This window comes from Poecilia mexicana, unplaced genomic scaffold, assembly GCF_051168715.1.
Source record: "Poecilia mexicana isolate PSO_F unplaced genomic scaffold, ASM5116871v1 scaffold_4, whole genome shotgun sequence".
Classification (NCBI taxonomy): Eukaryota; Metazoa; Chordata; class Actinopteri; order Cyprinodontiformes; family Poeciliidae; genus Poecilia; species Poecilia mexicana.
Genome location: NW_028263373.1, coordinates 12,378,147 through 12,391,051, shown reverse-complemented (window position 1 = coordinate 12,391,051; position 12,905 = coordinate 12,378,147). Strand labels below are relative to the sequence as shown.

At 38.2% G+C, this 12,905-nt stretch overlaps 1 protein-coding gene across 1 annotated transcript; it reads right to left on the bottom strand.

Annotated features, from left to right (window-relative positions):
• Positions 1–150: 150 nt before the first annotated feature.
• On the bottom strand, positions 151–12,905 carry gclm (glutamate-cysteine ligase, modifier subunit). Its single transcript, XM_015007807.2, has 7 exons — positions 12,556–12,905; positions 10,192–10,254; positions 9,043–9,127; positions 8,628–8,684; positions 8,334–8,536; positions 2,400–2,514; positions 151–1,300 (listed from the first exon to the last, which is right to left on the bottom strand). Exons 1-7 carry the CDS (start codon positions 12,691–12,693, stop codon positions 1,131–1,133), a joined length of 831 nt encoding a protein of 276 aa, XP_014863293.2. The 5' UTR covers positions 12,694–12,905; the 3' UTR covers positions 151–1,130.

Here is a 12,905-nt window from a genome sequence, read left to right as displayed (position 1 = left end):
AATTCATTATACAACCTGTTATTGTTGGAAGCCAAGTTAGTGTAAAACAAGTTAAGCCGATTAGGATAAATTTAAATATATCACTTAATTACATTTCATACAGATTTATCAAAATGTCTTCTCTCACTTTAAGACCGATGAGTCAAAAAACACACTTTCATCACTTTAATAAAGCCAATTCATAATATACAGATAAAACATTTTAAATATGTTGATAAAACTGAATTCAGTCATGGACCTCATCTAAGAACAGTTGTATTTAATAAAATAAAAACAGATTGTTCACATCTTCTTTGTGTGGAGTCTCCAGTGCTGTAATCACAACATATAAAGGACACAAGCCTGCCATTAATCTCGTAATATTACTTTACTTTGCCTCGGATTAGTTTTCTGTGCATGAGCTGATTGAACATATTGTAGCTACAAAAAGCATGATAAATTATACATTTCTACATACATTGCTGCATTTTTACCCAAAATCTAACCATAAAATAAACTCAACCGCTGCATTTGGGTTTTTAATCTGTGCGTTGTTCCTGAAATAATGGAATTGTCTAATCAAAAAAAAAAAAAAAAAAATTATATATATATATAAATAATTGTTTTCCAAATCTGTTAAACTGAATTAGATATGTTCAAAAGTAGAGAATAATTTTATTTATTTTATATTTTACAGTTCCAACATTTTCACTCTCCAATATTCAAAGCTGCATTCCTACACAATAAGTGGAAAGCAGGTAAGTCTGAGAACAGAAGGGGGCAGTAGAGAGGCACTTTACATCAAGACAATTAAACAACCTCCATGTTCAACCAAGGTTTAGCCACCAACAGTTTACATTAATAAAACATCATTTACTGCGTTTCTGAGCGGCTGTCAGTGCAATGCTGCTGCTGGTGATGATTCACCAAGTGTTTCGTGATACCGGTAACCACCAAGTGCTTCTGTTGAAGTTAGAAACGAGGAAGATGCGACTTTATCAGGGAGATAAATTGCTTTAATTACTTCATGACTAGCAGCGTCAGTTAATCGGAGCTGGAACTTTCTGTGTGAGAATGACGGCTGAGGAAAATGGCTTCATCCGTGTGTTTTCCTTCCCCTTCTCCTCTCCCTCTCTCTCTCTGTTTGAGTGCTAGGGGCTCGCCCTCCTCGCGCTGACCAGGTAACCCTTGGATTTGATGATGCCACGGCTTTTGACGATGACGGAGTAGCGGAGGACCCACTCCAGCCTCCAGTCGGTGGCGCTCAGGCCCGCCGCTCCTTCCTGCATCGCCTCCTGGAATGTGGCTGTTGACATCAGCTCTAGGAGAAAAACGACATAAGGCTGACTGCAAATCACAAAGATGAAAGAAATCACTATTAAACTTGCTTCTAGGGAAGCTTGTTATATGGATGTCAACTTAAAACTGTTTTTCCAGTTCTGGAGAGAAGAGAGCGTTGACACATACATGCACTTTCAGAACAATTGTTGGGTTTTAACCAACCATTGACATCGGTTTTCAAGCAAAATGTCTTCAAATATTCACTTTCCCATGACCAAAAGAATAATAAAGGAAATTTATTCAATTGCCTAAAGTACAATATTAAGACAATGTGGCTTCTGGGGACACTTTCCTTTTAAACATGCTTGTTGCCTTCTGGCATCAGGTGTTTTAGAGTTTTATGACAATGTAATAACACAGTCAGAGCTATGAATCACTGAACAAAAACAATGCCTCCAGCAAGTTATTCAAGAAAAAATGTTGATGACAAATCATTGAAATAATGTAATAATGTAACAGATTTAAAAACACAGCTAAATATAATTTCAGCTGTAGTAAGGGAAATTGGTTTGTGCTAAAAAATTAAAATGAATTTTAAGATCTTGCAGAAACTTTGTGTTTTATACATGAAGTTAAATTATGCATTTTGAAAGCTTCAATATGATTGGTCAGGACAGGAAAGACAATTACAGTCATCTAAGGGATGTTCATCTTGCATGAAAGTGACTGAACGTTTGCAACAGATTGTTTCTAAGGGTTTGAATGGGTGTTAATGAAAGTATAAAGTAAGTGAATAAAAATGTAGTTTGTGAGTTTCAGGTGCTCAGATATCGGGGCATAACACTGGACTCTGTTCTCCAACTGGAATGCATGTTTCATTATTATTAGAAACATGCATTTATTTATTCATCCGAGATAGTTACATTTATGCGTTTGCTCTACTACATCGTGAAGGTTAACTAGTGTAGCTCGTTTTTCCCCCCAACCTGTCCTGCATATTTGGGAAAAGTATGATTAATAGTTTGTTGTAATTTATGATCTACCTCATTATTTTATGTTCCTTGTGTGACATGCACACTGAACTTCTGTTGTGAGTTCAGTGCCTGGCTGAAGGGAAAAAAAACAAAACCAGGTTTCACCTTTGGGGTCGCTGTGTGTGAGCAGCTGGATGTCGAACTCTTTGGCGAAGGCGGTCAGATCGGGCGGCATCACGCAGCAGGAGGCCAGGTTCACCTGATTACTGCTGGGCTTCACCTGGTTCAGGATAGGGAAATTAAAAAAAAAAAAAAAAAGATGGGATTGCAACATGTTTTTAGTTTCAGAAACAAATTTATCTTCAAGACTCAAATTGCTAAGAAATTTCATGATTTTATTTTTAAATCTGAAATTTGACTAGTAGGAACTTCTAACAGTCAAGGTTGAAATATGCAAGCCACAAACATCTTGATAAACTACAGACTATAAAACAGAAATAAGATCAAACACTTCCAAAAGAAAAAAAATGTTTACACTTTAAACATAACGATTTACTTTTGTCATTACTCGATCATTTGAACAATCTCTCTAAACGGTAAAACTTTAATGATTGTAGCTTGGAGTCAGTAACTCCAAACATAAAAGATTTATGAAATTAATCTTATGTACAAACAGTGTGTGCTCATAAAATGTATTATTACACCTCTTTCCAGATGACAAGTTCAGATGAATCACTATTGACTGTGCAAATATTAACTGCCTCACAGAAACATGTCTACACTTATTGGACCTGGCGTCCATGTTGGGAAACTGTCAGCGATGTGAAAATTATTGCTGGCCAGATCCGGTTCACCTGTAACTGGAGGTCTGAGCTGCTCACGTATCGCTAAAGGCTTCATCACAGGATGTTCATGCTAATCGGAGGCTTTTCTGTTCCATCCAGGTACCATAAATGTTTGCTATGTGCAAAGGCTTTTATCCAACACTGTGGTGATGTAGCCTGGCACGATTTAGTCAAATATTGTGGTTGGCAGCAGAACTAAAAGCTGGCACGATGTACATGAATCATAACATTGACGATTTTCCACATAAGGTCTAAATAGTTGCCGAGTCTATGGTTTCACACGCCTCATTTAAAACCGCCTTCAACTCAAGTTCCTCTTCTTTCCTAGAGAATACATCACATTTGACCGTGTAGCCTGAAGAATGGCACATGCTGAACTGGTTTACATGCATTTGCTTATGTAAAAAGTGTTTGTGTGCATGGCTGTTTATTCCGGATGCCTCCGAGATGCCCTGTGGTGGACTGGTGAGCTGGAGATTGCGTTAAAGAAAACAACTCCTGCAAGATTAAGTGGATGTAGATGATGGACATGCATTTTTCAGCTCCACGTTGATTGGGGAGTAATGTGCTTTGATCTATGCATGGTTAAAGTTTCCCAGTGGTTTTCTTTTGTGCATGAACAGTTTTCTGGATTAAAACATTCATCATGTTATTGGCTCAGAAGTTAAAGTCTGGAAATACAAATGTTTCTTTCTTGCCTTTTTTCCATGTAAGAGACAGGGAAATACTTCAATAAAATGGTAAACTTTTCTAGACTAAACAAGCACTTATCAAAGTCCAGCTATTTGAGTTGCTTAGATTTGGCATTTCAAATTCCTTCTTGTCTCGTCTAAATGATCCAACATTTGTTCTCAAACCAAGAGATAATTCTGTCTGTTAGGTGTTTTTAGGGCAGGATCAAAAAAAGGAAAATTAACAGCAAGGTGTGAATGCTTTCAGGGTTTCCTTTGTGGATTTTGTGTTGGAGGAGTTAGGTGGAGTGTCTCTCTCCACCTTTTATTTACCGTTTCTTTCAATCTCTCTAACCATCATGCACTTCCACACCAAGTTCAGTCTTGTCCAAGCAGGAGGAGTAATTCTCCTCAAACAGCCCAACCAGGACAAAACCTTTTAGTTGGTGATGACTGAATTTTTGTTGCATTTCAAGTGCAGGACATGAAGCACTTGCCATGATTTACTGGTATTGTTGCAGTAGGAGAGCTACTACTTACGGAAGCGCATTGCTATCACGCAGGAAAAAAAAAATTTCGAGCGCTATCACGTTATAACGTGATACGTATCTCGTTAAAACGTGATAGTATCTCGTTAAAACGTGATACGTATGTCGTTAAAACGTGATAGTTATCTCGTTAAAACGTGATACGTATGTCGTTAAAACGTGATACGTATGTCGTTAAAACGTGATAGTTATCTCGTTAAAACGTGATACGTATGTCGTTAAAACGTGATACGTATGTCGTTAAAACGTGATAGTTATCTCGTTAAAACGTGATACGTATGTCGTTAAAACGTGATAGTTATCTCGTTAAAACGTGATACGTATGTCGTTAAAACGTGATAGTTATCTCGTTAAAACGTGATACGTATGTCGTTAAAACGTGATAGTTATCTCGTTAAAACGTGATACGTATGTCGTTAAAACGTGATAGTTATCTCGTTAAAACGTGATACGTATGTCGTTAAAACGTGATAGTTATCTCGTTAAAACGTGATATTTATCTTGTTAAAACATGATAATTTTAGGTCCAGGAAGTGGCGGTATTATGCTAGGCTAGTACAGTGGCTAACATGAATTGGTCAGGTTTCCTTTCATGTTTGGTCTACAACATGTAGAGATACGGATGCTGCTTTGCACTGTGGTTAAAGCCATTAATAGCATGCGTACTCTGAGCAGGATCCTAAACAGAACGGGACTGCACCGAAGGAAACGTCAGTCCGGTCCTCTAGCTGTAGCGGCGTTCCTGACTGGATCGAAGCTCAAGTTGGCTTCCGATTGTAGCTTCTGATTTGGGAAATGGCTAAAGGGAGATTATAACGGAGGCTCAGACGTATTTGCTGAACAGTTTCTGTTCAGATTTGTTTTAACAGTACACTTGCTGAACAACGGCAACGGCTGTTCGTAACCAAGCAACCGAAATCAACAGAAGGCTCAACGGCTGTTCGTAACCAAGCAACCGAAATCAACAGAAGGCTCGATAGTGGCAAAAGACAAAACTAGATCCTGTTAAGCATTCTTCAAAATAAAAGACTTCCTCTCTCCAAAATAAATCATAAATCAGCAAAAGCTGAATGGCCTCCTTTAAACGTCCTGAGAAACAATCACCTAATGATCGTGATTCATAAATCTCTACTCGGCTTGGCTCCAGCATCCTTAAACTTTCTTTTACATAGGTCTGTTAATTCCCATTCTTTACGTTTTAACAATATTTTTCTTTTACATGTTTCACTTTTCTGAACTGAAAAAGGGAAGCAAGCTTTTAGTGTGATGGCTCCTACAGCCTGGAATCAGCTCCAGTCTGAAATAAAGATGTCAAAGCTGGTTTCACTGGACTTATTTCGAGCGATTCTTAAAAACAGACGAGATTCTATTAAATAGTGTCACTGTTTTTAAATGCTTTTCTACTGTTTTACACTTCTGCATATGCATTAATTAATTTTATTTTGTAACCAGGTTGCTGTGTGTTGCAGACTTCTACCCAGGTCCCTCTTGAAAATAAGATAAGATGTGTATCTCAACGGGGTTTACCTGATAAAATAAAATAAATAAAATAAAAAAATAAAATAATAATATTTGTCAAATATTGGTCAACAATTTTTAATATTTGTCGACAAACAAGGAGCAAAGAAGAGACACCTCTCCTTTACCATATAGGTGACTTAAAATAATGTTTTCTAATGGAGACAAAGAGGGTAGATAAAGATTATTGTGTTGCTTTGATAAAATAAAACTCTGAACTTGAACGTAGTTATAGAAATATTTTGTAGGAATATCATGTTTGTTTTTAATTTCTTCAAGTTACATAAATACCTTCCCTGAAAAAAGATCAGACACTTTAGTTATATTCTTAGCAGTTTAAATCCTGCTCTACATGGATGAACATTACATCGGATAGTTGTTGCATTTCTCCCAAATAATCAAGTGTTTTTTGCCAGATCATCATTGTATTTTTCAGAAATGGGTATTTTGTTTGCTTAATTAACATTTTCCTGCCTGATGAGTACATGTACAAGTCTATAGCAATAGAGATCAAGTGGGATACAATAGTAACCCATGCTGGGGGCTGTCTGGCAGTAAAGTAAAACATTGCTGCCCTGATCTGGGTTGAAATAACATAATAGGTTTGATAATTGTTAACACCCTCTGTCATATGGCTGATATAAGACAGACAGTTTCATTCTCGGGCGTTTACCATTTAAGTGAAGTTGGAAAAAGTTATATTTAGCTCCTTAAAGAAGAAGGGGAGTGAGGAAATTGAAACTGATTGGAAAACATATAAGAATTTTGGCAATATTGTAATTTTTATAATATTGATGTGACCAATTAAGGAGATGAGTAGCATCTTTAACTATTAAACTTTTAAAGCTAACATACTTAGACACTTCTGATCTGGAATAGATTATTCATCTCTGATGCTACGTTGCATCACTATAAATCGGAATCTGAAAAGTTGTTGGCATTATTATCCCAGCTGATGGATCCTTGTAAGCCACACAAAAAGGCAGGTGCTCTAGGACAAAAAAGTGAAAGAAAACAGAAGGTTAAAATAATAACAAATATTGTAAATGTGATAGGAGTTTATTTCTAATGCATTCCAGATGCAAACATATTTTTAAATCTCTCATTGCTGAGGTTTCAATTCAGATAAAGATTTCACAAATCACAAACTAGGTTTGAAATATTCTGCCATTAGCGTAGATTAGAATAATCTACTCCAGATTTGAAGTGTCGATGTATGTTCGTTTTTAAAGCAGAACAAATTATTTCTTAACATTTATATGTTAAATATAATTTCCATGATTAGTTACTTATTTACAGTCATATGTCAAGTCATATGTTAAGTATAATTTACATGATTATTATTATTCACCGAATTTAACTTGATTGTACACAATTCCAAAAGGTGACGTGAAAAATAATTAAATTCAAAGCTTTCTGTATGATTTATTTTGGAGAGAGGAAGTCTTTTATTTTGAAGAATGCTTAACAGGATCTAGTTTTGTCTTTTGCCACTATCGAGCCTTCTGTTGATTTCGGTTGCTTGGTTACGAACAGCCGTAGTTCAGCAAGTGTACTGTTAAAACAAATCTGAACAGAAACTGTTCAGCAAATACGTCTGAGCCTCCGTTATAATCTCCCTTTAGCCATTTCCCGAATCAGAAGCTACAATCGGAAGCTAACTTGAGCTTCGATCCAGACAGTCAGGAACGCCGCTACAGCTAGAGGACCGGACTGACGTTTCCTTCTGTGCAGTCCCGTTCTGTTTAGTATCCTGCTCAGAGTACGCATGCTATTAATGGTTTTAACCACAGTGCAAAGCAGCATCCGTATCTCTACATGTTGTAGACCAAACATGAAAGGAAACCTGACCAATTCATGTTAGCCACTGCACTAGCCTAGCATAATACCGCGACTTCCTGGACCTAAAATTATCATGTTTTAACAAGATAAATATCACGTTTTAACGAGATAACTATCACGTTTTAACGAGATACGTATCACGTTTTAACGAGATAACTATCACGTTTTAACGACATACGTATCACGTTTTAACGACATACGTATCACGTTTTAACGAGATAACTATCACGTTTTAACGACATACGTATCACGTTTTAACGAGATACGTATCACGTTTTAACGACATACATATCACGTTTTAACGACATACATATCACGTTTTAACGACATACGTATCACGTTTTAACGAGATACGTATCACGTTTTAACGACATACGTATCACGTTTTAACGACATACGTATCACGTTTTAACGACATACGTATCACGTTTTAACGAGATACTATCACGTTTTAACGACATACGTATCACGTTATAACGTGATAGCGCTCGAAATTTTTTTTTTCCTGCGTGATAGCAATGCGCTTCCGTAACTACTGCTGCTACGGACATCAAAATTAAATTCTGTGTTTAAAAAAATGCAGATATCTTTGCCTGCTTTGGAGGGTTTTTAAAGACATTTTCTCAAATTTTCACAGACATTTTCACAGCTCAGAGACAACAGATTCTCAGCTACCTGGGCCCAATTGTAGAGCTGCTCCAGCAGTTCTTTGTCCAGGTCAGACGTGCCGATGGCGGCGATCTTCTGCTTCCTCACCAGAGACTCCAGCTCCTCCCACGCTGGCTGCAGGTGAGCCAGACTCCGGCCATCACCCTCCACGGGCCCAGGGGGCGCTATGATGACAGAGTCAAGCTGGGAAACTGCCAACGTCTGGCAAGCTAAAGGTGAGAAAAATAAAACTGATTTAAAAAAAATAAATAAAAAAAGGCTGTGGCATCATTAATCTTATTGAAGCAATATGAAGCTCACCCGTCTCCACGGCATCCCTGATAGCCGACTGACCCGACTCACAGAGGAAAAGCTTCGCTGCCCAAAAAAAAAAAAAAAAAACCGTCAGCAGGTCGTCCTCGATCAACTGCAGCCGTTTCGTCTGCTGAGCTCAGCAGATGAAACTTTGTGCCACAGATATTTTTAGTTTCATTTAGATATATACATGAATTAAAAAATTATGCTTCATGCATGGAGTCTTTATGAAATTGACAACAATGATTCCTGACTAGTGATTTATTAACATTTGGTAAAAAAAAAAAAAAAAAAAGTGGAAAAATGGACATCTTTAGCTTGGATTACATCTTTAGGGGGGACAACCCTGAATTTTAATGAGTCTGATTATTCCAATACTTCTGTTTCAACAGCAGCTGCGATGCAGCAAAGCAGCACTGACCTGAAATCTTCACCTCCTCCCTTTCTTCAGGTGTGATGGCATCTGTCGCCTCAGGAATGGAGCAGTCCAGTGTGTCTGGAAAACCCTGTTCAACAGGAAATGTCTTATCAAAAACTGCATGTAAACATTTTTAAGTTGTTACTCATACAAAGTATTCAAAAAGTTCTCATAAGCTTCCTACATGGGGGAGGGGGAAGTATATAGATTTTCTCTTTCTTCTAGACTGGAAAACTTATTATCCAACTAAATTAAAATCCAAAACTTTAATTATATTCACAAACAAAAGCATCTGGGTATTAAAGTAATTATTTCATATTATATTGTTAAAATATTACAAAAAACATAGTTTTTTCTGCACTACAGTGAAGCGAAAAGCTAGAACATCAAATTCAATATTCAGTTATTAAGAAATATTAGCATCTGTTTGTGGAATCTTATTTATCTCTGAAAAGAAAGAGATTTATTTGCAATCAAGTAACAAAGACATTATATATTTTAAACATTGAAAACAAAGACAAACAAATGTGTTTTAATGCACCTTGTTCCCCAACAGCTAGTTGGCTAAATTAGCCCTAGTGAGACATGACCGAACCTCAGTTGTGCCATTCTCAACATTTCCTACAGGAAAAGAGTCACGCGAGTTTTCCCAGGGTATAAGACCCCTCACCTCACCGTCCAGACTGCCCCCATCTCTGGCTGAGATGATAAAAGCCGAGATCAGCTAAACAAGCAGAGCAGGAGGAAGTTCAGCACAGCTCATACTCTGCAGTCTAATGCATCTGGTTTTATTCTTCTCCGAATACATCCGATTAACAGAATCGCTATACAGTAAAAGTAGCACCGTTTGATGAGGGCCTCCAAACCTCCTGTGATAAAATATTTCCCCCCTCGCCTCTCAGACAGATGCCATGTTTGGAAAGGCGCCTTTGGCGGGCAGCGCGGCATGAACATCCACTGTGACAGCTTCTGTTCAGAGAGCCCGCAGGCTTCCTTTGACGGCCATCGCTGCTGTTATTTTACTTTAACCAACACTGCGATCCAAATAGCCGAGGCAGCACATCGTTCAGTTCATGTGATCCATACGACACAATCAATGCAAACAGTTATTTCTAAACAAACAAACAAAAAGAAAAAAAGCCGCCCGCTCACCGTGCTTGTGGGTTTAGCCGTCGACAACCAGTCACTCAGCGTGGCTTGGATGCAGTCTCGAAGCTAAATAAAATTAAACAGAGTTGAAGTTCAAATAGCACTCAGAAAAACATGTGAATCCATTTACAAAGAGAAAACATGAGTAGGATACTCAGACATCACTGATGTAGCGCAGAAAATACGTCAGAAAAATGAACGATGCTCTTAACGATCAAAATATTGACTGATTCAATAGGAATTGCAACATGATTATAAAATTGCAAAACAAAACTGTTGTTCTGCTCAATAAACTAATCTAGTGTCACTAAATTTGACTTTTAGTGACCATGTATTAAAAAAATAAAAAGTGCCGAGTCATTATTTTGAGCACAACATTCCAACCTTTGCCCTTGATTGTTATTATAAGCCTGAAGAATAACTTATCCCTAAGGTGCGACAGGGACTGTACCTGCTGCGTCACGCTTTGGGGGATAAACTTCAAACAGCAAGACAATGATGGGAGCTGGAGAAACTTCAGCCAAACCCTCTTTGTAAACAGGCATTACATAAAACCTCAATAAACCTGTCAGCAATGGCTTTACCTGATTAATATAAGGCAATGATGACATCATAAATAGATCGCTTGCAAAAGGTTAAACATATAACTACTAGTCTCAGCTTTTCATACAATGTAAAATAAAATTTCAAGAAGCCTTTATGAAAAAAAGGAGAAAAAAAAGCAGCATCAAAAAAAAGTGCATTTATTTCAAGATGCGAGACTCATAGGACTCGCATTAGGCAGCGAAGTGGATTTTAAGGGTTTATATCTGGACATTTTTATTGTTATTGTTTAAAACTAGCATTAGCTCAAAATGTGGCTCCTTGGAAATATAGAATATTACATAAAACCATTAAAAATATGTTTAAAACACAGAAATGTTACATTATTGACTAAAAAATAAAAAATAAAGAGAATCTCTGCTGACTTGTCAGCTGACCACAGCCTGGTGCATTCAAGAGGTTTGAGAGAAATTCACAGTGAATCCACTGTTGCAAGTGGATTTACAGCTTCGAAAGCCATCCAGGAAATGGGCTGCCACTGACTGACTGCTGATGCTAAGCTACTCCTGAATGAGAAGATGTGCTACCCAGGTTAGCCAGGCAGAGGAGGAAAAACAACAACATGATTTCTCAGTGGTCCAAATTTCTCTCTTCAGATGAAAGGACATTTTGTGTTTAAAACAGAAGTCAAGGTCTCAGAGTCTGGAGGAATAGTGTACAGGCACAGAAGCCAAGTAGTGATGATTTAGGGAGTCGTGTTGTTCTGTGCAGGTTCTCACACTCAGCAGCAGTAAAGCAGCTGAGGTGGCTCTTCACTGTGACCCTATAAAAGTTGACCATCGGTCTGCGTGGGTGCTGTGCCTTCATCAGATGTATGTAAGATAAAGTTGTTTTTTTCCTGCAAGAAAAATAAATCTTTCTCTCTCAGTTACATGCTCTACTTTGTGTCTGTGGGTTTCCTTGTTGTCACGTGCGATTAGACTTACCACTGATGCGTCAGCAAATTACACAATGAAGTTTAATTATTCTCTGAATAATGCAAAGCTGACAGTGCTCAGCACACAGCCTTGAGGAATTCCTGTATTTACAATAAGAGTAAATTTGGCATGCTTGGCACCTGGGTAAAATATTTAGAAACTTATTACTTTGCTGTCTTGACAGGATTCTTTCATCATATTGGATGTGTTATTGGATAACAGAAACTCTCGCTCATAGCTTGTTGGCCTCACTTGTAAAAACATTCGTGCCAGATAACCATTTATTTGCAGGTCAAATAAGTCACCTGCTTGGTCTGTGTAGCTCAGGGGTCTCATCAAGAACCACTGTTATGCAGTTTTCAGATGTGCCACAGGTCCAAAACACCGGAATGAAATGGTTTAACTACCTTCTCATTGTGTAGATAGGTCATTAGCAAGGCTCTGGATAACTTAATTATTCTAATTACTACCCAATGACTCTATTCTATTCAGGTGTGGTGCAGCTGAGGCGCATCCAAAAGTTACAGGTCAGTGGCCCTCCAGGACTGGAGTTTGACACCTGTGGTGTAGCTCTACAGTCAAAGTGTGCCTGCAACAATCATTGATCAGATGCTGCAGTCTGTAAACTATTCACTTCAACCATAAACATTCTGATAAAATGTTTCTGTCACAACCTGAACCTCAGAGTGGTACTGAAGCAGCTACAAATAGTGCCATTGTTTACCTTAAACCGGCTTCAGTCAGTCTGAAACAGCAGTTTAAATATTTAGTAGCCTAGCCTAACTTGGAAGCTAAGCTAACAGGCTAAGTAATGACTTGGCAAGTTTTTCTGCTGTTCTTCCCTTACCTCCTCGCTGGGAGAACCGGGACACTTCTTCTTCAGCCGGTTCCGGTTCACTAAATTCCCGGTGTGGAGTCGGAGGGTCTTGCCGTGGTTCAGCAGCTCCTTCCCCTCAACGTTAGTGTTGGTGTTTTGAAGATCCATGTGGCTTTCGGTTGCTAAGCTAACGAGTTGCTAAACAGTGTTTTTGCTGCGTCGAAACTTGACAAAGCGGTTTCACCGAGTGACTGAATGGCTGACTACAACTCTCATCAGATATAAAGGCAAAAGGTCCTGCTGCTGCTGCCAAACTGTTGTGTTCAGGATGACTTGCATTCAGTCACTCACCTGCTGCTGTAGAGCGACATCAGTGGCTG

Excerpts from the sequence above, each read along its gene's own strand:
- gclm (XM_015007807.2), bottom strand. The coding sequence starts at position 12,693 with ATGGATCTTCAAAACACCAACACTAACGTTGAGGGGAAGGAGCTGCTG. Across the intron at positions 9,128-10,191 it reads CGGCTAAACCCACAAGCACG|GGTTTTCCAGACACACTGGA; the intron begins GTGAGCGGGCGG and ends CCTGTTGAACAG. Across the intron at positions 2,515-8,333 it reads AGCTCTACAATTGGGCCCAG|GTGAAGCCCAGCAGTAATCA; the intron begins GTAGCTGAGAAT and ends ATCCTGAACCAG.